General features: G+C 42.6%; 1 protein-coding gene across 3 annotated transcripts in view; it reads right to left on the bottom strand.

The window, feature by feature from the left end:
- Nucleotides 1-3,766: 3,766 nt before the first annotated feature.
- Nucleotides 3,767-20,566, bottom strand: part of appa (amyloid beta (A4) precursor protein a) — a 45,178-nt gene continuing 28,378 nt past the window's right edge. The window contains exons 7-16 of one of the 3 annotated variants that reach the window (XM_024426218.2): nucleotides 20,226-20,393; nucleotides 17,189-17,322; nucleotides 16,889-16,963; nucleotides 16,489-16,638; nucleotides 16,136-16,264; nucleotides 15,613-15,712; nucleotides 10,756-10,980; nucleotides 10,396-10,541; nucleotides 8,428-8,574; nucleotides 3,767-5,841 (exon numbers count right to left, since the gene is read on the bottom strand). In XM_024426218.2, the coding sequence (XP_024281986.1) occupies nucleotides 5,740-5,841; nucleotides 8,428-8,574; nucleotides 10,396-10,541; nucleotides 10,756-10,980; nucleotides 15,613-15,712; nucleotides 16,136-16,264; nucleotides 16,489-16,638; nucleotides 16,889-16,963; nucleotides 17,189-17,322; nucleotides 20,226-20,393 (1,376 nt within the window). In that variant the 3' untranslated portion in view covers nucleotides 3,767-5,739. Of the gene's footprint in view, nucleotides 5,842-8,427; nucleotides 8,575-10,395; nucleotides 10,542-10,755; nucleotides 10,981-15,612; nucleotides 15,713-16,135; nucleotides 16,265-16,488; nucleotides 16,648-16,888; nucleotides 16,964-17,188; nucleotides 17,323-20,225; nucleotides 20,394-20,566 lie in introns of all 3 variants that reach the window. The other 2 variants (XM_024426217.2, XM_024426219.2) reach the window with 2 other exon arrangements.

A 20,566-nucleotide genomic window follows, 5' to 3' on the forward strand; every position in this document is an offset into this window, starting at 1 on the left:
CTCTCAGAAAAAGAGGTACCTAATTGTAGCCTAGTCTAGGCCAATTTAAATGGGTACAAACTAGAGGGCTACATTCCCACGGGATGCCTGCAGAACCTGATAGAGATCATTGCAGCACAGTCTGCATTTTTTTATGCAGCGGGTGGGAGCGGGCAGTCAGAGACTACTTCGGGAGAATGTCAATGACTTAGCAGTGTAGTGCCAGGGTAACAATCTCTCCTTCAACGTCAGTTTGACCAATGAGCTGATAGAGGACTAAAGGAGAAAGAGGGGACAGCATGCCCTCATCCACATCGACGGGGCTGTTGTGGAGCGAGTCAAGAGCTTCAAGCTCCTTGGCAAACGTATCACTAAGGACTTAATATGGTCCACACACAGCCGCACAGTCATGAACAGGGCACGGCAGCGCCTCTTCCACCTCAGGAGGCTGAATAGATTTGGTATGGGCCCTCAGATCCTCAAAAAGTTCTACAGGTGCACAATCAAGAGCATCTTGACTGGCTTCATCACCACTTGATATGGCAATTGCACCACCCTTGATCGCAAAGCGCTACAGAGGGTGGCGCGGACAGCCCAGTACATCACTGGGGCCAAGCTCCCAGCCATCCAGGACCTTTGTAGCTATGAGACTTGAAATTGAGCTCAGGAGCATCCTGTTTCCATTGATAATCCTTGAGCTGTTTCTACAACTTGCCACATATTTATCAACTGTACTCTGTTTCACAAAAGTTTTGAAACTTTCTATTCTCATAGATTCTACATATTGTAAATTAAAGATAAACATTTTTGCTAAGAGTATTATTATATTATTAATCAAATGACTTTAAATCACCCAGCAGTACTATTTGCAGAGTAAGCTCCAGGTAAATGTTGCAATTCTTCAGCCATTCATGAACTTGCGACCAAAAACAAAACTACATATGGACAGTACCAAAACAAATTATCCAATGATTCTGTCTCATCGCAGCAAGATCTGCAGAGCTGGTATGGTTGTATCCCCCCATCTATATAACATTATATTGGTTGCAAGAATTTTGTATTATAATTTAAAAAGAAAAACTCTACGCTTCTGCGATCTATATGGCACAGCTGTCATTTATGGTGGTGGTGGGGGGGTGCACTGAAGTTAGGAAACACTGTCACCACCATAAATCTACGATAATCGAGAATTTCAATAAGCATTTTTCTACAGCTGGCCATGCTTTCCACCTGGCTACCCCTACCCAGGTCAACAGCTCAGCACCCCCCACTGCAACTTGCCCAAGCCTCCCCATTTCTCCTTCACCCAAATCTAGATAGCTAATGTTCTGAAAGAGTTGCAAAATCTGAACCCCTACAAATCAGTTGGCTAGACAATCTGGAACCTCTCTTTCTAATATTATCCACCGCAATTGTTGCAACCCCTATCTCTAGCCTGTTCAACCTCTATTTCGTATCGTCTGAGATCCCTAAAGATTGAAAAGCTGCCGCGGTCATCCCCCTCTTTAAAGGGGGTGACACTCTAGACTCAAACTGTTACAGACCTACATGATGAAGTCGGAAGTTTACATACACCTTAGCCAAATACATTTAAACTCAGTTTTTCACAATTCCTGACATTTAATCCTCCTAATAATTCCCTGTCTTAGGTCAGTTAGGATGTCCACTTTATTTTAAGAATGTGAAATGTCAGAATAATAGAGAGAATGATTTATTTCAGCTTTTATTTCTTTCATCACATTCCCACTGGGTCAGAAGTTTACATACACTCAATTAGTATTTGGTAGCATTGCCTTTAAATTGTTTAACTTGGGTCAAATGTTTTGGGTAGCCTTCCACAAGCTTCCCACAATAAGTTTGGGGAATTTTGGCCCATTCCTCTTGACAGAGCTGGTGTAACTGAGTAAGGTTTGTAGGCCTCCTTGCACGCACATGCTTTTTCAGTTCTGCCCACACATTTTCTATAGGCTTGAGGTCAGGGCTTTGTGATGGCCACTCCAATACCTTGACTTTGTTGTCCTTAAGCCATTTTGCCACAACTTTGGAAGTATGCTTGGGGTTATTGTCCATTTGGAAGACCCATTTACGACCAAGCTTTAACTTCCTGATTGATGTCTTGAGATGTTGCTTCAATATATCCACATAATTTTCCCATCTCATGATGCCGTCATTTTTGTGAAGTGCACCAGGCCCTCCTGCAGCAAAGCACCCCCACAACATGATGCTGCCACCCCCGTGCTTCACAGTTGGAATGGTGTTCTTTGGCTTGCAAGCCTCCCCCTTTTTCCTCCAAATGTAACGATGGTCATTATGGCCAAACAGTTCTATTTTTGTTTCATCAGACCAGAGGACATTTCTCCAAAAAGTAAGATCTTTGTCCCCATGTGCAGTTGTAAACCGTAGTGTGGCTTTTTTATGGCGGTTTTGGAGCAGTGGCTTCTTCCTTGCTGAACGGCCTTTCAGGTTATGTCGATATAGGATTAGTTTTTACTGTGGATATAAATACTTTTGTACCTGTTTCCTCCAGCATCTTCACAAGGTCTGTTGCTGTTGTTCTGGCATTGATTTGCACTTCTCGCACCAAAGTACATTCATCTCTAGGAGACAGATCACATCTTATTCCTGAGCGGTATGACGGCTGCGTGGTCCCATGATGTTTATACTTCCGTACTATTTTGTACAGATGAATGTGGTACCTTCAGGCATTTGGAAATTGCTCCCAAGGATGAACCAGACTTGTGGTCTATAATTCTTTTTCTGAGGTCTTGGCTGATTTATTTAGATTTTCCCATTATGTCAAGCAAAGAGGCACTGAGTTTGAAGGTAGGCCTTGAAATACGTCCACAGCTACACCTCCAATTGACTCAAATTATGTCAATTAGCCTATCAGAAGCTTCTAAAGCCATGACATCATTTTCTGGAATTTACCAAGCTGTTTAAAGGCAGTCAATTTAGTGTATGTCAACTTCTGACCCAATGGAATTGTGATACAGTGAATTATAAGTGAAATAATCTGTTTGTAATTGATTGTTGGAAAAGGTAATTGTGTCATGCACAAAGTAGATGTTAACTATAGTTTTGGTTAGGACAAGACATTTCTGGAGTGGTTGAAAAACAAATTTTAATGACTCCAACCTAAGTGTATGTAAACTTCCGACTTCAACTGTATATCTATCCTACCCTCCCTTTCTAAAGTCTTCGAAAGCCAAGTTAAAAACAGATCACCAACCATTTAGAATCCCACCATGCCTTCTCTGCTATGCAATCTGGTCATGGGTGCACCTCAGCAGCGCTCAAGGTCCTAAACGATATCATCCCCATGTTCTTTATCTTGCTCCTTTGCACCCCAGTATCTCTACTTGCATATTCATCTTATAAATGTCTATCACTCCAGTGTATAATTGCTAAATTGTAATTATTTTGCCACTATGGCCTATTTATTGCCTTACCTCGCTACCTTACCTCCCTCGTACTACATCTGCACACACTGTATATAGAATTTTCGTGTATTGACTGTACGTTTGTTTATCCCATGTGTAGTTTGTCACACTGCTTTGCTTTATCTTGGCCAGGTCGCAGTTGTAAATGAGAACTTATTCCCAACTGGCCTAACTGGTTAAATAAAAAGTGAAATAATATTTAATGTATCATTAGAAAACAAAATCTAGATCAGGGAATCATTTGGTCCTGTGCTTAAAAGGAGGTATTGCATAATTCATAAAAACACACTACAGTGGTGAAAATATCCCCATCCCCCAAGACTTAAGAGCCATGACTCAGTGAGAGCTGTATGTACGTTCAAAACTTTATTTATGGAATACAGTGTAGAAAGCGTTTTTCCCAGTCAAAGCAAATGGCTTGCACAATTACACACAGTGGAAATAAAGCCACAGAGAAATAAAGAAAGAAACCCTGCTCTCTCTAACTCTATACTGCCTTATTCTGACTATGGTAAGGTAATGCATCCTCTGAAAACCCAAGCAAAGGACTGACCCACCTGCAGCAGTGTGTGACGGACACAGCTCTACACACCACCACAACACTGCCTTAAGTCTAGTACTGTGTCGCAAAATGGCACCCTATCACAGGCCTATATTTTGACTACTTCTCACTGAAACTGTAGTCCATCCAATTACCGGATGGCCCTGCTAACCCGCTGAAAGTTGCCTTCTAGGCCACGGTAGAGGTCGTCGTATTGCTGGCTCTAGACAAGTGCTTGAGAGAGGTGAGTCGCATGCCTGAAGCAGGGGGAAAGAGGGGAGGGTGGTGGTTGGAGATTCATTTTACAGACTGCCCGTCTGACTATCCATCTGGAACAGCTAGTAATTCCCTCTACCTCAATCCTTCCTTCCTTCTCTCAATCTTTCACATGCACCCTCCCCAGGCACCGACCCTGCTCCGTTTCTAGTCTCAGCAGAGAGAGAGAGAGAAAGAGAGAAGGATGAGCCGAAGCAAGAAAGGAACAGATTGGGAAGAATAAGTAAGCCCAAAATGGTATTGGATTGTTCTTATATATCACAAACAAATGTACAGAGGAGGAGAACGTTGTTTATTTCTAGCGGAAACATAGAACTGGAACAAGAATTCTAACTAGACTGGAGAACACAGAGTCATCCACCCCCGTCCCTCCATTCTCCCCCGGCTGGAACCGGCCTTCCCGCCACATACCTCCCCCCAATCTTAAAAAGAAAAGAACACACGACAACATGGAATCAAAGAAAGAAATCAAAAATTAAATAGGGCTGATTCATAACGTCTGCAAAACGCAATAGGATGCCAATGCAATAAACTAAAGATAATCATAATTCATATGATAATATAATATACAAATACGGATCAAGCCAGCCCCCCCGCAGTTTTAGGAACATAGCATGGTTGAAATAAAAAAGGAAGAAACTTAAATCCAAAAAGCACAGATCTCTCTTACAGTGTATTTATTAACATGATATCCAAGCAGAGAGCCCATTCACCGAGATTCATATATGTTTTTATCCAATGTCATTTAAGTCACGTAATCACGAGAAAGATACTAAATGTACAATCCTGCTAGAATGATCATCTCGATGTGAGAACCTCTCTGGAGACGCAGAAAGATATTTCATTATTCTCAATAATAACCCCATCGTAATTTGTCATCATGCACTAAATAGGAACGGCTACTTTGTTACATTACACGCAACTTAAAAAAAAAAAAAAAGACCTCTTTACATATGATTTTTTTTTCTAATTTTAATTTATTTTTTGAAAAACAAAACCGAAAACGATAGAATAACTCAAATAAAGAGCTCATTCAGAGTACATCATAATCATTATCATCATTTTAGCCTTGTGTGACCTAACACAGCACAGCTGTCATAAGAATGCACAGAGAAGGAAAGAAGGAGCAAGGAAGGATAGGAGGCTTCATTGACCCATAGACCTCACCTATTCCCCAGTGTATAGAGAATGCAGTAGTGTAGGGTTGGGGACAGTGTGGCTGGCACTACAGCCAGAGAATGCCCCCTTAAATAACACTGGTCTGGAGTCAGATCTCTCTGTCAAAATCCATTCCCCAACTCATTCCAAATCAAACTAAAAACAGACTCTGGACCAGTGTTGAAGGGGACAGTCTCCATCTACACCAGGAGTGATAGTGGTGCCTGGTTCCAACCTGCACTGCTTGAGGGTAGGTTTGGAGTGGGGATAGTGTTAAGGGCATAGGGGTGTGGAGGGTTAGAGGGGTTGGGTAGTGGTCATAGGGTGAGGGGGGTTTGTCATTCCTCAGTTCTGCATCTGCTCGAAAAACTTGTAGGTGGGGTTCTCATAGCCGTTCTGCTGCATTTTGGACAGGTGGCGCTCCTCAGGGGTGACTGCTGCATCCACCTGCAGAAACAGAGAGATGTGTTACACACAAGATATGGTATGTCCTCGTACACTAGGGGTTCATAGTCATTCCACGGAGGGCCTAGTGTTTGCAGGTTTTTGTTTTTCTCCTTTCAATTAAGACAACCAGGTGAGAAGAGTTCCTTACTAATTAGTGACCTTAATTCATCAATCAAGTACAAGGGTGGAGTGTAAACCCACAGATAGTCGTCCCTCTGTGGAATGAGTTTGACGTGTCATACACTATTGCTGGTTCTTTTTTGTTGTTTAGCGAGTGGGGACTGTTCCCACTCCTTACATGTTTACTGATGCAGTAGGATAGATTCGTACCCATGCTGACACAGTACATGTGCACTGTTAACCTCTTGAGCTTATGGCTCAATACTGCCCCCGTTGGAGGAAGTGCGTGCCCATAGTAAACTGAAAATATTTTTTTCCAAAATTGCTAATATATGCATATAATAATAATTATTGAATAGAAAACACTCTAAAGTTTCTAAAACCGTTTAAATTATGTCTGTATGTAAAGCAGAACTCTCAGGGCAGCCTTTCTCCCAAACTCTCTCTTGTCAAGAGAAAAGTTGGGTCAACTTTGACGTCATCGCCCCCACCCTTCCCAGGCAGCTACCGATCTGGGAACAGTATGTATTTGTTCAGCGCGATGTCTGCTTTCAATTGGCACGTTCATTGTTTGAATTTCGTGCTCCCTCATCCTTTGGCGGGCGAAAATGCCCGGTTCACTCTCACATACATGCACTCTATTGCGCACGGCCGATTTGGAGAACGTTCTTTTCCAATAGACACCAGTTGAAGCCGGTTCGTTTGTTTGCGATTATCATTGTTTTACATGATAAAAACATCATTTTGCTCGATTCTGCACTTAGTTTGACCAGTTTAGTCGACATATAATATGTAATTTTGAAGTTTGATGCGCAAGAGTGCGGGACCAGAAGGAGCAGAAGTTATTTTGGGTGCATTTCAGCTGAAGCTGTTAGCATATGCTAATACAAAGACGCACAACTTGAAACCAAACGATGTATTGGGTAAGTATGACTCCTTCTACGTCTTCTGATCGAAGAACATCAAAGGTAAGGGAATATTTATGTGGTTATTTTGGGTTTCTGTGGACTCCAAACGTGGAGGAGACACTGCTAATATCTGAGCGCCGACTCATAGCATAGACTAGTGAACGAATTCTGTAACGTTAAAAATAAATGTAACACAGCGGTTGTATTAAGAAGAAGTGTATCTTTGTAACTATATGTAGAACATGTATATTTAGTCATGTTTATTGCTTGTTATCTGACGTTATCTGTCGGAGCTATCATAATTTCTCCGGACATTTTGAGTAGCATTTTTTGAAATGTCGTCATTGTAAACAGAGATTTATGGATATTAATGGCATATTATTGAAAAAAAAAAATGTACTGTGTAACATGTAATATTACTGTCATCTGATGAAGATTTTCAAAAGGTTAGTGAATTATTTATTTTTTAATCCTACTTTTAAATTTTATATTTTCTGGGACAAAATGGCCGCCGCTTGCCTTTTGTTTCGGTGGTGGTCTAATATAAATGTGTGCTATGTTTTCGCCGTAAAACATTTTAGAAATCTGACTTGCTGGGTAGATGAACAAGGTGTTTATCTTTCATTTGAGCTATTGGACTTGTGTAGGTGTGGAGGTTAAATATGTCTAAGAATATTTTTTCGCATTTTGCGTTATGCTAATGAGCTTGAGCCGTAGTCACGATCCCGGATCCGGGATGGGTAGCATCAAGAGGTTAACCTTCTACACAGACTTTAGATTCAAGTCTCAAACTCATAAACAACAGAAATAGAGACAAAGGAAATACTGAGCCAAAGTCCAGAAAAGTACACGCATAGCATATATTTTACTGTCCTTGTGGAGACCTAAAATTGATTTCCATTCAAAATCCTAATTGTCCTAACCCCTAACCCTACCTCCTAACCTTCATCCTCGTGGGAGAATTCCCCTCGTTTCACTATCATTGTGGGGACGTTTTGGGGCTTTCCGGTACTTTTATTTTTTAATTATTTTTATTTCACCTTTATTTAACCAGGTAGGCTAGTTGAGAACAAGTTCTCATTTGCAACTGCGACCTGGCCAAGATAAAGCATAGCAGTGTGAGCAGACAACAGAGTTACACATGGAATAAACAATTAACAAGTCAATAACACAGTAGAAAACAAAGGGGGGAGTCTATATACAATGTGTGCAAAAGGCATGAGGTAGGCAAATAATTACAATTTTGCAGATTAACACTGGAGTGATAAATGATCAGATGGTCATGTACAGGTAGAGATATTGGTGTGCAAAAGAGCAGAAAAGTAAATAAATAAAAACAGTATGGGGATGAGGTAGGTGAAAATGGGTGGGCTATTTACCAATAGACTATGTACAGCTGCAGCGATCGGTTAGCTGCTCAGATAGCTGATGTTTGAAGTTGGTGAGGGAGATAAGTCTCCAACTTCAGCGATTTTTGCAATTCGTTCCAGTCACAGGCAGCAGAGTACCCACTAGGATAGTAATACAAGTCCACACACACGTCACCTCTACCCCTCACCTCGATGACTCCATGGTGGATGGATGTGTACTGCTTCTTCCTCAGCATCACCAGGGTGATGACGATGACGGTCGCTATGACAACGCCTCCCACCATCAGCCCGATGATGGCACCCTTGTTAGAGCCGACATCCTCGGCGAAGAACACCTTGAGAGAGGAGAGAGAAAGAGAGAGACTGTAAAATCACACTGCACAACCAATCACAAATACTGACTGGATTTATGCAGACAGATCTGGGGTCAGGAGTTCAAGGCATTAAGGTGAAATTAAGTCGGAGAGAGTAGGAATAATTTGGGGTTTGGACGGAATACAAAAAGACGATTTGTAATCTAACGTTAGGATTGCTGTTTAGGTGTTAAAAGGCCGTGGTAAAGTTGAGGGGGTTTGGGATTAAGGTTCAGAGTTACATTAGAGGTATTTTTAGAGGTAAGCTTAAAGTTACGTTATACAATATGACTGTTACATAATCAATTTTCTCCCTTATTTAATGAGGAAAAGTAGCAAAATGTATAAGAGATTTAAATTGGGCACGAAACGCCGCTTGTTTTTCTAAGTGTGAATGTATGCGTGTCGCGGTTTCAGATCTGCCCACCCTGTCCAACCTTTTAGAGTACCAGACGCACGCGCGACGAGTTGGAGATTCATGTGCTTAGACAAACATGATGGAGCACACCTGGTTCAGTTCAGTCCTCTGAAAGGTATTTACAAAACATAAAAGATTCATACTGATAAGTACAGAACATATTCAAGAAATATACGTTTTGTGGAATTAGCACAGATCGTCTGTATGTTTATACCATTACATGTACAGTGTAGAATGGAGATGATCTATAAATGTTTCTTAGCACATGCCCCCAAGTTTAGTCTCTACAAAACAGGGCCATCTCTCAAACAGGGACAATCAATAGGGCCAGCTCACAAGTATGGGCTTTTTTTAGACACGGTTCCTAATCAACACTAAAAGCAAAATCATTTTGAAAACATAAAAACTAATGATATAAATTGATAAAATATCAAATTTAGTGCAAAGGCATTTTAGAAGCATTGCCTCTATAGCTAATACCAGACTCATTCATTCTTCATTGGGCAGTCTTCTAAACTCCCGAATCCATTTCATTCCAAGATGTTTATACTTATTTTTGATTATACTTTTGTAATGCTTTTTTTGTGACGTGGATCATAATTACAGTCTCAGGTTGCGTGATCCTCGTAATGTTACGTGGAAAATACAACTTATGGGACGCAGAATTAAATATACATCACACTGGCACAAACGCAACCAGTTATTTTTCATATTCGCATTTAATTTCTGTCACTCGTAAATGTGAGAGCTAAATTGAAACAATTAGTGTTTACCTTCCACAACGCAGTCGAAAAGGCATTTGTCCATGTGTTTACGTACAGCTGACAGTCAGCAAACTCAGCATCACAATAAACAGGAGGGGCAGACACGGGGTAGCTACGTCCAATAATTATGTATTCATCTCCATGTCTGTTGACACATGTCTGTGTGTTGCAGCTCAAGAATCGGGATGTTAGATTTACTTATTATTTTATTAAAATGTTTAAAAAAATAAATCAGGCCCTATTCATTTCTGTGAACTTTTAACTCAGATCCCATACCTGCGTACATGGACAGAGAATTATGTAGTTGGTACGCAAAATGCGTGCATGTTGGCAGGTCTGCGTTTTCAATTTCAGACAGTGTTCATCTGAGGACATTTATAAATTAGCGCTGGTGTGAAACTAACATCCTGGCAACGCAGACGCCAGTTACTAACCCTGGTCATCTCGCCAGGCCTTGGTTACCATTCCAACGGTTAGCCAATACATATGGCTAGACATACCCTTATGGGCATGGATATGTCTGGGATAACTCCGTGATGCTTGTATCTGGCCATTTATGAAAAGAGTGTAAATATACTAATTAAGTGGTGTGTGTGTGTGTGTGTGTGTGTGTGTAGATACCAGTTTCTGGTGGTGCACTTCGAATCCGGTGCTGTGCCTCTCCTCTGCCTCCATCCTGAGCTCAGGGATCTCCTCTGGCTTCAGACCAGACACTGGTCGTGTTGGAAAGTCTCTATCAGGAATAGGGTGGGCATCCACAGGCTCAACTAGGGAGAGCGAGAGAAAGTGAAAAGGAAGGATGAGTATCTTGTTAATATAGTTTCACTTTGATCTCATCCCTGTCAAGGCCCTGACAGCGGTCTACAATCAGTTATGGATTCGGTACATTTAATGTGTGGTTGTATGTAGAGTACACCTACCCTGGTTCGGTCTGTTCCCACCCTGACTGTGTGTATTTATCATAGCTTTAGGCACACCTACCCTGGTTATCGGTGTTGACCTGGTTGAAGCTCTCGGGGTGGATAAAGCCCAGTCCGTCCAGGCCCATGCCCAGGTCTTCTTCCTGGGGCAGCAGGTCCAGGGAGGCCCTGGTGCTGTCTGGAAGACTGTCAGGCATCAGGGCATCATTGCCGTAGCTCACCCGCACATCACTCTGCAGGTTGGACAGCTGCTGGGCCATATCTGCCTGCTCCTTCTGCAGCAACTCTGGAGAAAGAAGAACAATGGAAAAAGGGGAAGAGGGTGAAAAGACCACAGCAGAGAGGATTAAGAGAGAAGAATAGAAAGGAGAGGATGGAAGGTGTAAGAAACAAGGGTAGAGAGAAAAGGAGAGAAAACATCAATGCTGTTGCAATAGAATGGTAAATGACTAATTTAACAATTACGATTATTTATTAGTACATACAAAGACAAGAAAATAGGATCACTAGAATATGGATGTCTCAAATGTCCACCATTTCCTATAAACAGTGCATTCGGGAAAGTATTCAGACCCCTTGACCTTTTCAACATTTTGTTTACATTATAGCCTCATTCTAAAATGTATTAAATAATTGTTTTTCCGTCATCAATATAAAAAACTATTCAGACCCTTTGCTATGAGACTCGAAATTGAGCTCAGCTGCATCCTGTTACCATTGATCATCCTTGAGATGTTTCTATAACTTGATTGGTAAATTAAATTGATTGGACATGATTTGGAAAGGCACACACCTGTCTATATAAAAAGGTCCCACAGTTGACAGTACAAAAATTAAGCCATGAGGTGGAAGGAATTGTCCTTAGAACTCCGAGACAAGATTGAGTCAAGGCACAGATCTGGGGAAGGTTTGAAGGTCCAAGAACACAGCGGCCTCCATTCTTAAATGGAAGAAGTTGGGACCCACCAAGACTCTTCCTTGGGCTGACCGCCCGGATAAACGGAGCAATCGGGGGAGAAGGGCCTTGGATAGGGAGGTGACCAAGAACCCGATGGCCACTTTGACAGAGCTCCAGAGTTCCACTGGGGAGAGGAGAACATTCCAGAAGGACAACCCTCTCTGCAGCCCTCCACAAATCAGGCCTTCATGATAGGACCTCAGACTGGGGCAAAGGTTCACCTTCCAACAGGACAATGACCCTATGCACACAGCCAAGACACAAGCCTACCAGACAAGCTAAATACAGTGGGGCAAAAAAAGTATTTAGTCAGCCACCAATTGTGCAAGTTCTCCCACTTAAAAAGATGAGGCCTGTAATTTTCATCATAGGTACACTTCAACTATGACAGACAATTCTTTTTTACAAATCCAGAAAATCACATTGTAGGATTTTTAATGAATTTATTAGCAAATTTTGGTGGAAAATAAGAATTTGGTCAATAACAAAAGTTTCTTAATACTTTGTTATATACCCTTTGTTGGCAATGACAGAGGTCAAACGTTTTCTGTAAGTCTTCACAAGGTTTTCACACACTGTTGCGGGTATTTTGGCCCATTCCTCCATGCAGATCTTCTCTAGAGCAGTGATGTTTTGGGGCTGTTGCTGAGCAACACTGACTTTCAACTCCCTCCAAAGATTTATGGGTTTGAGATCTGGAGACTGGCTAGGCCACTCCAGGACCTTGAAATGCTTCTTACGAAGCCACTCCTTCGTTGCCCGGGCGGTGTGTTTGGGATCATTGTCATGCTGAAAGACCCAGCCACGTTTCATCTTCAATGCCCTTGCTGATGGGAGGTTTTCACTCAAAATCTCACGATACATGGCCCCATTCATTCTTTCCTTCACACGTATCAGTCGTCCTGGTCCCTTTGCAGAAAAACAGCCCCAAAAAGCATGATGCTTCCACCCCCATGCTTCACAGTAGGTATGGTGTTCTTTGGCTGCAACTCAGCATTCTTTGTCCTCCAAACACAACGAGTTGAGTTTTTACCAAAAAGTTACATTTTGGTTTCATCTGACCATATGACATTCTCCCAGTCTTCTTCTGAATCATCCAAATGCTCTCCCAGCCTGGTGCAGGTTTACAATTTTGTTTGTGTCCTTTGACTGCTCTTTGGTATTGGCCATAGAAGAGTTTGGAGTGTGACTGTTTGCGGTTGTGGACAGGTGTCGTTTATTCTGATAAGTTCAAACAGGTGCCATTAATACAGGTAACAAGTGGAGGACAGAGGAGCCTCTTAAAGAAGAAGTTACATGTCTGAGAGCCAGAAATCTTGCTTGTTTGTAGGTGACCAAATACTTATTTTCCACCATAATTTGCAAATAAATTCATAAGAAATCCTACAATGTGATTTTCTGGATTTTTTTTCTCATTTTGTCTTTCATAGTTGAAGTGTACCGATGAAAATTACAGGCCTCTCATCTTTTTAAGTGGGAGAACTTGCACAATTGGTGGCTGACTAAATACATTTTTGCCTCACTGTAACTTATATGCTCGCTTCAAGGCAAGCAACACTGAAGCATGCATGAGAGCATCAGCTGTTCCGGACGACTGTGTTATCACACTCTCCATAGCCGATGTGAGCAAACAGGTCAACATTCACAAGGCCGCAGGGCCAGACGGATTACCAGGATGTGTACTCCGAGCATACGCTGACCAACTGGCAGATGTCTTCACTGACATTTTCAACCTGTTCCTGACCGAGTCTGTAATACCAACATGCTTCAAGCTAACCACTCCAGTCTCTGTGCCCAAGAACACCAAGGTAACCTACCTAGGCAGAGTTGCAAAGAAAATGCCATATCTCAGACTGGCCAATAAAAAAAGATTAAGATGGGCAAAAGAACAGACACTGAACAGAGGAACTCTGCCTAGATGGTCAGCATCCCGGAGTCACCACTTCATTGTTGACGTTGAGACTGGTGTTTTGCAGGTACTATGTTATGAAGCTACCAGTTGAGGACTTGTGAGGCATCTATTCCTCAAACTAGACACTAATGTACTTGTCCTCTTGCTCAGTTGTGCACCGGGGCCTCCCACTCCTCTTTGTATTCTGGTTAGAGCCAGTTCGAGCCCTTCTGCGACGGGAGTAGTACACAGCGTTGTACGAGATCTTCAGTTTCTTGGCAATTTCTAGCATGGAATAGCCTTCATTTCTCAGAACAAGAATAGACTGACGGGTTTCAGATGAAAGTGCTTTGTTTCTGGCCATTTTGAGCCTGTAATCAAACCCACAAATGCTGATACTCCAGATACTCAACTAGTCAAAAGAAGGCCAGTTTAATTGCTTCTTTAAATCAGACCAACAGTTTTCAGCTGTGCTAAAGTAATTGGAAAAGGGTTTTCTAATGATCAATTAGCCTTTTAAAATGACAAACTTGGATTAGCTAACACAATGTACCATTGGAACAGAGTGATGGTTGCTGATAATGGGCCTCTGTATGCCTATGTAGATTTTCCATTTAAAAAGATCTGCCGTTTCCAGCTACAATAGTCATTTACAATATTAACGATGTCTACACTATTTCTGATCAATTTGATGTTATTTTAAATGGACAAAAAATGTGCTCTTCGCCTCTCGCTGTTTTTTTATTGTTGCTCCTTAGTTATTTTTCTATTGGTTTTATATGGATGCTTTTATACTTCAGTTTATTTAGATTTTTATTTATTTATTGCATTGTTGGTTCAGGGCTTGTAAGTAACAATTTCATTGTAAGGTCTACACCCTTTGTATTCGGTGCATGTGACAAATAACATTTGATTTGAAGACAACGCAGCAGTGGCTTCGGGACAAGTCTCTGAATGTCCTTGAGTGGCCCAGCCAGAGCCCGGACTTGAACCCGATCGAACAACGGAAAAATAGTTGTGCAACGACGCTCCCCATCCAACCAGACAGAGCTTGAAAAGATATGCAAAGAAGAATGGGAAAAACTCCAAATCTAGGTGTGCAAAGCTTGTAGCGTCATACCCAAGACTCAAGGCTGTTGTCGCTGCCTAAGGTGCTTCAACAAAGTAAAGGGTCTGATTACTTGCTTAAATGTAATATCTTTTTTTTATACATTTGTAAAAATGTATAAAAACCTGTTTTTGCTCTGTCATTAAGGGGTATTGTGTATAGATTTATGATGGGGAAAAAACGATTTAAATCAATTTTAGAATAAGGTTGTAACCTAACAGAATGTGTAAAAAGGTCAAGGGGTCTGAATACTTTCAAAATGCTCTGTAGGTACCCCATGGGCCCTGGTCAAAATCAGTGCACTATATAGGGAATGGGGTTCCATTTGGGACGCACCCTTTAAGTCTTCCTCAGACACTTCACTTGAAACAAGGTCGCTCTCTGTTCTCATTTGTTTTAATGACAGGAGAAAACCAAACCAATGTCTGTTGCTGGGAGGCGGTGTGTGTGTGCGCAGAGGGCAGGGGAGCAGCCTGAGAGAAGGGGAAAACTAGACAGTCTGAGACGGACTCAGACGGCTCGGTGACGCACACAACTCAAGACCCAAACAAACACAGAGGGAGGGAGGGGAGCGGGAAGAAGTAGCTATAGTTATTGATTTGACAGAGGTGTAGGTGAGAATTGAGAGATGTCTGAAGACCAGATTGTAAGAGTCATTTTCTAAATTTCTCTCCATCTCATCCCCTTCTCTTTCCTCCCTCTCCTCAATTGCACCCACGCACCCCCTGTCCTCCATGTCCATTTACCCCGGAGGATGTCATGATGTTATGATTATCTGTATCATGAATGAAAAAGTGGATGAGGGTTTTGTGGATATAAACTATGGATAGTGGTTGGTGACAGTGTGGATGAGGGCAGGTTACTGGTTCATATCAGTTAATGCTTACACACAGACCTAGTCAACCTTTACCTGGTTAATGAAGGAGAAATGAGACTGGGAAAAAAAGAAAAAACCCCTCACCAACTTGGTCCTGGATATCGTCGGCCACTCCGGGCACCTTGTAGAGCAGGCCCAGGGACTGGTTCATCCTCTCCTCAATCACACGCAGGTGGGTCAATACCTACATGTACATTTGAATGCTATTTAATACAAGCCATCTTCTGTGAGCCATACATTGTACATGTCAGGAGGTTACCAAAATACCCTTCAGTGGTGTATAGGTGTTTGTGTGTGAGCAAATTTGGCATTGGGGGTGGATGTTGGGGGTGGATGTTGTTTCTAGGTTTAATTATTTTATCCAGTATAAATGGAAAATATTTTGTTTCTGCACTGGAGAGGACTAGAAAGTGGTCAACCAACGTGAGACGAGGTGCATACAAAAAGTAATAAGGGCATCAATAAAAATCTTCGATTTGATTCAAGATCAAATCAAAATGTTTCAGCCTTCATGAGAATGACAACAAAATTACTGTCACCATGTAAAACACATTCAAATGTGAATTAAATTATTATTATTTTTAAAGGCCTTTAGTGGGCTTATTACCTGGGGTCGGATCTGTGCGGCCTTCTTGGGGTCGACCATGCGGACGTGCTCAAAGTGTTTAAGGGTGTGCTGTCTGTCCTTCTGCTCTGCACGGACATACTTCTTCAATAGGCTGAACACATGACGAGGCTAGAGAGAAGGAGGGGAAAAAGGGAGAGAGACAGCGGGAGCGAGAGAGATATGAGTCAGAACATCGGTCTGTGTGTGGGAAGATTAAGACAATGGGAGGATGATCCATATGTACTGTGTGTGTGTGTGTGTCCCTACCCTGGGTGGCTAGGCAGTTAGGTGGCTCTACAGGGCCAGGAAACACTGTGTGTGTTATACTCTGTTACTACGTACTCTCTACCTACCCTGGGTGGTTGGGCCTGCAGGGAGGTCAGGTAGCTCTCCAGGGCCAGGCGACGGCGGTCATTGAGCAGGGCCTCAACCCGGGCCATGTGGGTCTCAACCAGCTGCTGCCTCTCACTGGCTGCCTCCTGCTCCAGGGCCTCCACCTTCTCCTGGAAACGCTGTGTGATAAGACACACACACATTATTATACTGTACAACATGACATTTAATATAAACACATATTAAACATAGATGATGGGTTCATAAGACACACATAGTATATGATACACACACAAATTAAAAAGTCACTACCACCTACCACACTATTATCAAATATTCAGACACACAACAGCTATGACATTGACAGTCACTAAAAAATATTCATAAATGCTCAATCAGTATCTTCTGCGTGTGTCTGACCTGGATGACAGCCTTCTTATCAGCACGAGGTAGACTCTTGGCCTCCCTCTCGGCCTCCTCCCACTCCCTCATCACCTACACACATACAAGAAGAAAGACCCGTTACTGCTGTATCTAACTCCTTCCTTCCGGCTATAGTCATACATGATCTTTCACCACGACCGTGTCTTTGCTTCCTTCCCTTTCACCTCACCCATTCTCCATCATCCCTCCCCGTTCCACTCTCAAACTCTCTTTATCGCCCCTTCCATCTGCCTTTCCCACCCTCCACCCCTACCCTTCTCGCTCCCTCTATCCTACCTGGGACATCCTCTCGCGGTGTTTGGCCTCCAGGCTCTCCTTGGCCTTGGCAAAGTGGGCGTGTTCGTTGTCATCCCCGGGCGTCTCCAGATAACGGTCCACGGCGTCGGGAGGGCTGGGGGTGGCGGTGGGCACTGGGTGGTGGAGGGAGGGGGCCGGGGTAAATGGACATGGAGGACAGGGGGTGCGTGGGTGCAATTGAGGAGAGGGAGGAAAGAGAAGGGGATGAGATGGAGAGAAATTTAGAAAATGACTCTTACAATCTGGTCTTCAGGTATCCCCCATTGTTCCTTCACCTTCCCCAGGATCCCTTTTTCTATGTTTCTTCTTTCATTGCTTTCCTCTTCAAAATCTAGACCAATCTTTTCCAAAGTGACTTACGATAAGTGCCTTCAGAGTATTTGACTTGACTGAAATAAGGATCCGGAGGCAGTAATATAATACCAATAACCAAAGTAAAAACACAGACGTTCCAAACTACCAACACTATGTAGCAGCTCCATAATAGCAAACACTAAAGCTAGACGATTAATAATACTAGTGTTAGCAACAACAGGTTGGTTAGTGATTCATCGAGCGAGTGAACGAGAGTAAACAATACAGAGTGAAAAAGCAGAGAAGTGTGTGTTTGAAGGGTGGCTGGTGTCTCTCTCCGTGTGTGTGTGTCCTGGTTGGAGGATTCCAGATTTCCTGCTTGTTCCGGCCAGATTCCGGGAATTTTCCAACCGTGATTTCTTTAAACAAATCTCTTCCATTAATGTGACTGCCATAGACACTCCAAGTCATTTAGACGTTTGATTAAAATCCTCTAGAAGAGTTACTTTAGCAATTTGCCCATTTATTTGACTACAGACAAAGCGAGTAAAAAGCTGTTATGCCTTAAGGCTGGGATACCTTGCATGACCTGTGATCCATTTGACAGGAAAAAGTCAATTGTATAACATATAATATCATTCCGAGAGGAACGATGTTGTAAAATGTCCCCAGGCTAAAGTGTGTGTATCACATTACGTGACATACTGTACCTATCATTATCATCCTTGATTAAACATTGAACAGCATAAATATATTACTTCTTACATGAATAAGGAAGCGCTGATTTGATACTTTGGAACCTGTGTGTGTCATGTGAAGCATGTTTTTTTTGTTTTAGGTTTGTCTCAGAGATAAGCACGACTTCCTTTCACAGACACTCAATAGTCCCAAAACAACCAAGAGCATTTTTTGCGATCCGAACAAAGCAGAACCGTTAACAAAATGTTCACTTGGAAGTCTAAATGTGAGGGTAGAGGATTGCTAGCTGGTGGAACCACAACACTGTCTTTCACACCTCCGATATGCTCAACCAAGTGGAAATCACACACTCGCGCGCACGCGCACACACACACACACACACACACACACAATTTCAGAAGCTGCTACAGAGGAGGTGAGATGGAGTGAAAGACAGGATTAGTGAGAGAAGGAAGGCGTGGGAGACATACGATATACAGAAAGTAGGGGGAGGAGGAGGGCGAGAGTGATCCAACGCTGAATGGATCGTTCACACACTCGACTGTCAGGTCACTGCCTCACACAACACTAGAATCAGTGCGAGAGAAACTTTTGCCTTCCATCTGTCGCGCACACACTGTCCGCTCATACGGAATCAGTGGGGGGGGAACAGGTGAAATCACTCGTGTTAGTGTCTTCTAAAACCCACAAACAGGTTAAAAGATGTGTGTGTGTGTGTGTGTGTGTGTGTGTGTGTGAGGATGTATTTGTCCATGTGTACAGTAAACTAGGGTTGGACGGTATCTAGATTTTCATACAGTCATACTGTTTCTGTACCATACAGTATTACCGAATGTGCACAACGGCCGCCATTTATTTAAATAAATATATATATTTAAATAAATATAAAAAATGACGTAACAGGGATCTTGATCTAGGAGGGAATTGAATGTCTTTGCTGTAACCAACAAGCTTGATCTTCACATCTAGCCCCTTGGCTAGCAGTTAGCAAACCAGATAACATTTTGAATTTGTTTTTTAAGGGTGGATTTCTGGAAGCAAGGTAATTGTCTGTATCATTTCCCCAATATATGTTTTGGGTAACTATATCCACACACACACAATAACACATAAGCGTCTACCTTACACATTTTAAAGACAATCTATTTTACAATAGTTATATTTGGTTTGTTTTTAGTCCTTCCTCCATTTCCATCCAGTTTGATTTCTATTTGTAACTGTGCTATTACAAATTTCTGAAGCTATATACATTTTACAGACCCTCTTGTTATTAATCCCACCCTTCAGCGCCATTCAACCCCTCCCATCTATCTCTCAACACCATCCATTTTGGATTTCTATTTATCTGATAACATTTATTGGACATTTTAGATTTGTTATATTTGTGGTTATAAGCAGTGGCATAGCGGCCCTAGCAGGGGGTGCCCCCACCCCAAAAAAGTCTACACACAAATTATTTTTTAACGGTATTGAAAATCATACCATCTGTATTTCCAAACACCCCAGTATATCACCCAAGCCTACAGTAAACACACAATGCGTGGTGGTTAGTGAGACATGGTTAGTGTAGTTAGCACCAAGGGGCCAGACGCTAACTAGACGGCTAGCCAGAAACTAGCTAGCAAACGTGGACACTAACAGTGTAACACACAGACAGACAGTTAGGCAGGGAGCACTGCTGTCCGTGTGACTGACCATGCAGGCAGTACAACAAGATTTAGTTAAGTGAGAACACAGATTAGCGAGAACTTGCATGGTTAACAGCTAGTCAGACGGTAACTAGCCAACATAGACACTACACGCAGACAGACAAGTAGTCTGTGTGACCGACTTACTAACAGTGCAGCAGACAGACAGTACAAGTGGTGGTTCGTGAGACCAGAGGTTAGCATGTAACGTGAAGTAGTATTAGAGTGGTTAGCAGCTAGCTAGCCAGAGGGCTAATGACAGAGGCTAGCTTTCAGACGTGGACACGCAGACAGACAGACAGGTAGACAGGACGCTGTCTGTGTGACTGACTTACTGACGTTGCTGCATACAGACAGGCAGTACTCCTCCGACTCAAAGTTATTGCGGTTGCCCCCGCAGCCGCCATAGATGAACTGGGCACAGCGGCCCTCCTCGCGGTCAAAGTACCAGCGTGCAAGCATGGCACGGCATGGGCCCGTCTCCGCATTCGCCCAACACACCTCTGGTAGGGGGGCAATGAGCCGTCAGCACACACACAGGGTGAGTGCGCCAAATGGCACCCGGCCTATTCCCTACATAGGCCTCTGGTCAAAATATACGGATATATAAGGGATACTATGTAGGGAATAGGGTGCCATTTGGAACACATTCTTATTATCGTACAGGCGTGTGCAT

This window comes from Oncorhynchus tshawytscha, linkage group LG07 (assembly GCF_018296145.1).
Source record: "Oncorhynchus tshawytscha isolate Ot180627B linkage group LG07, Otsh_v2.0, whole genome shotgun sequence".
Taxonomy (NCBI): Eukaryota; Metazoa; Chordata; class Actinopteri; order Salmoniformes; family Salmonidae; genus Oncorhynchus; species Oncorhynchus tshawytscha.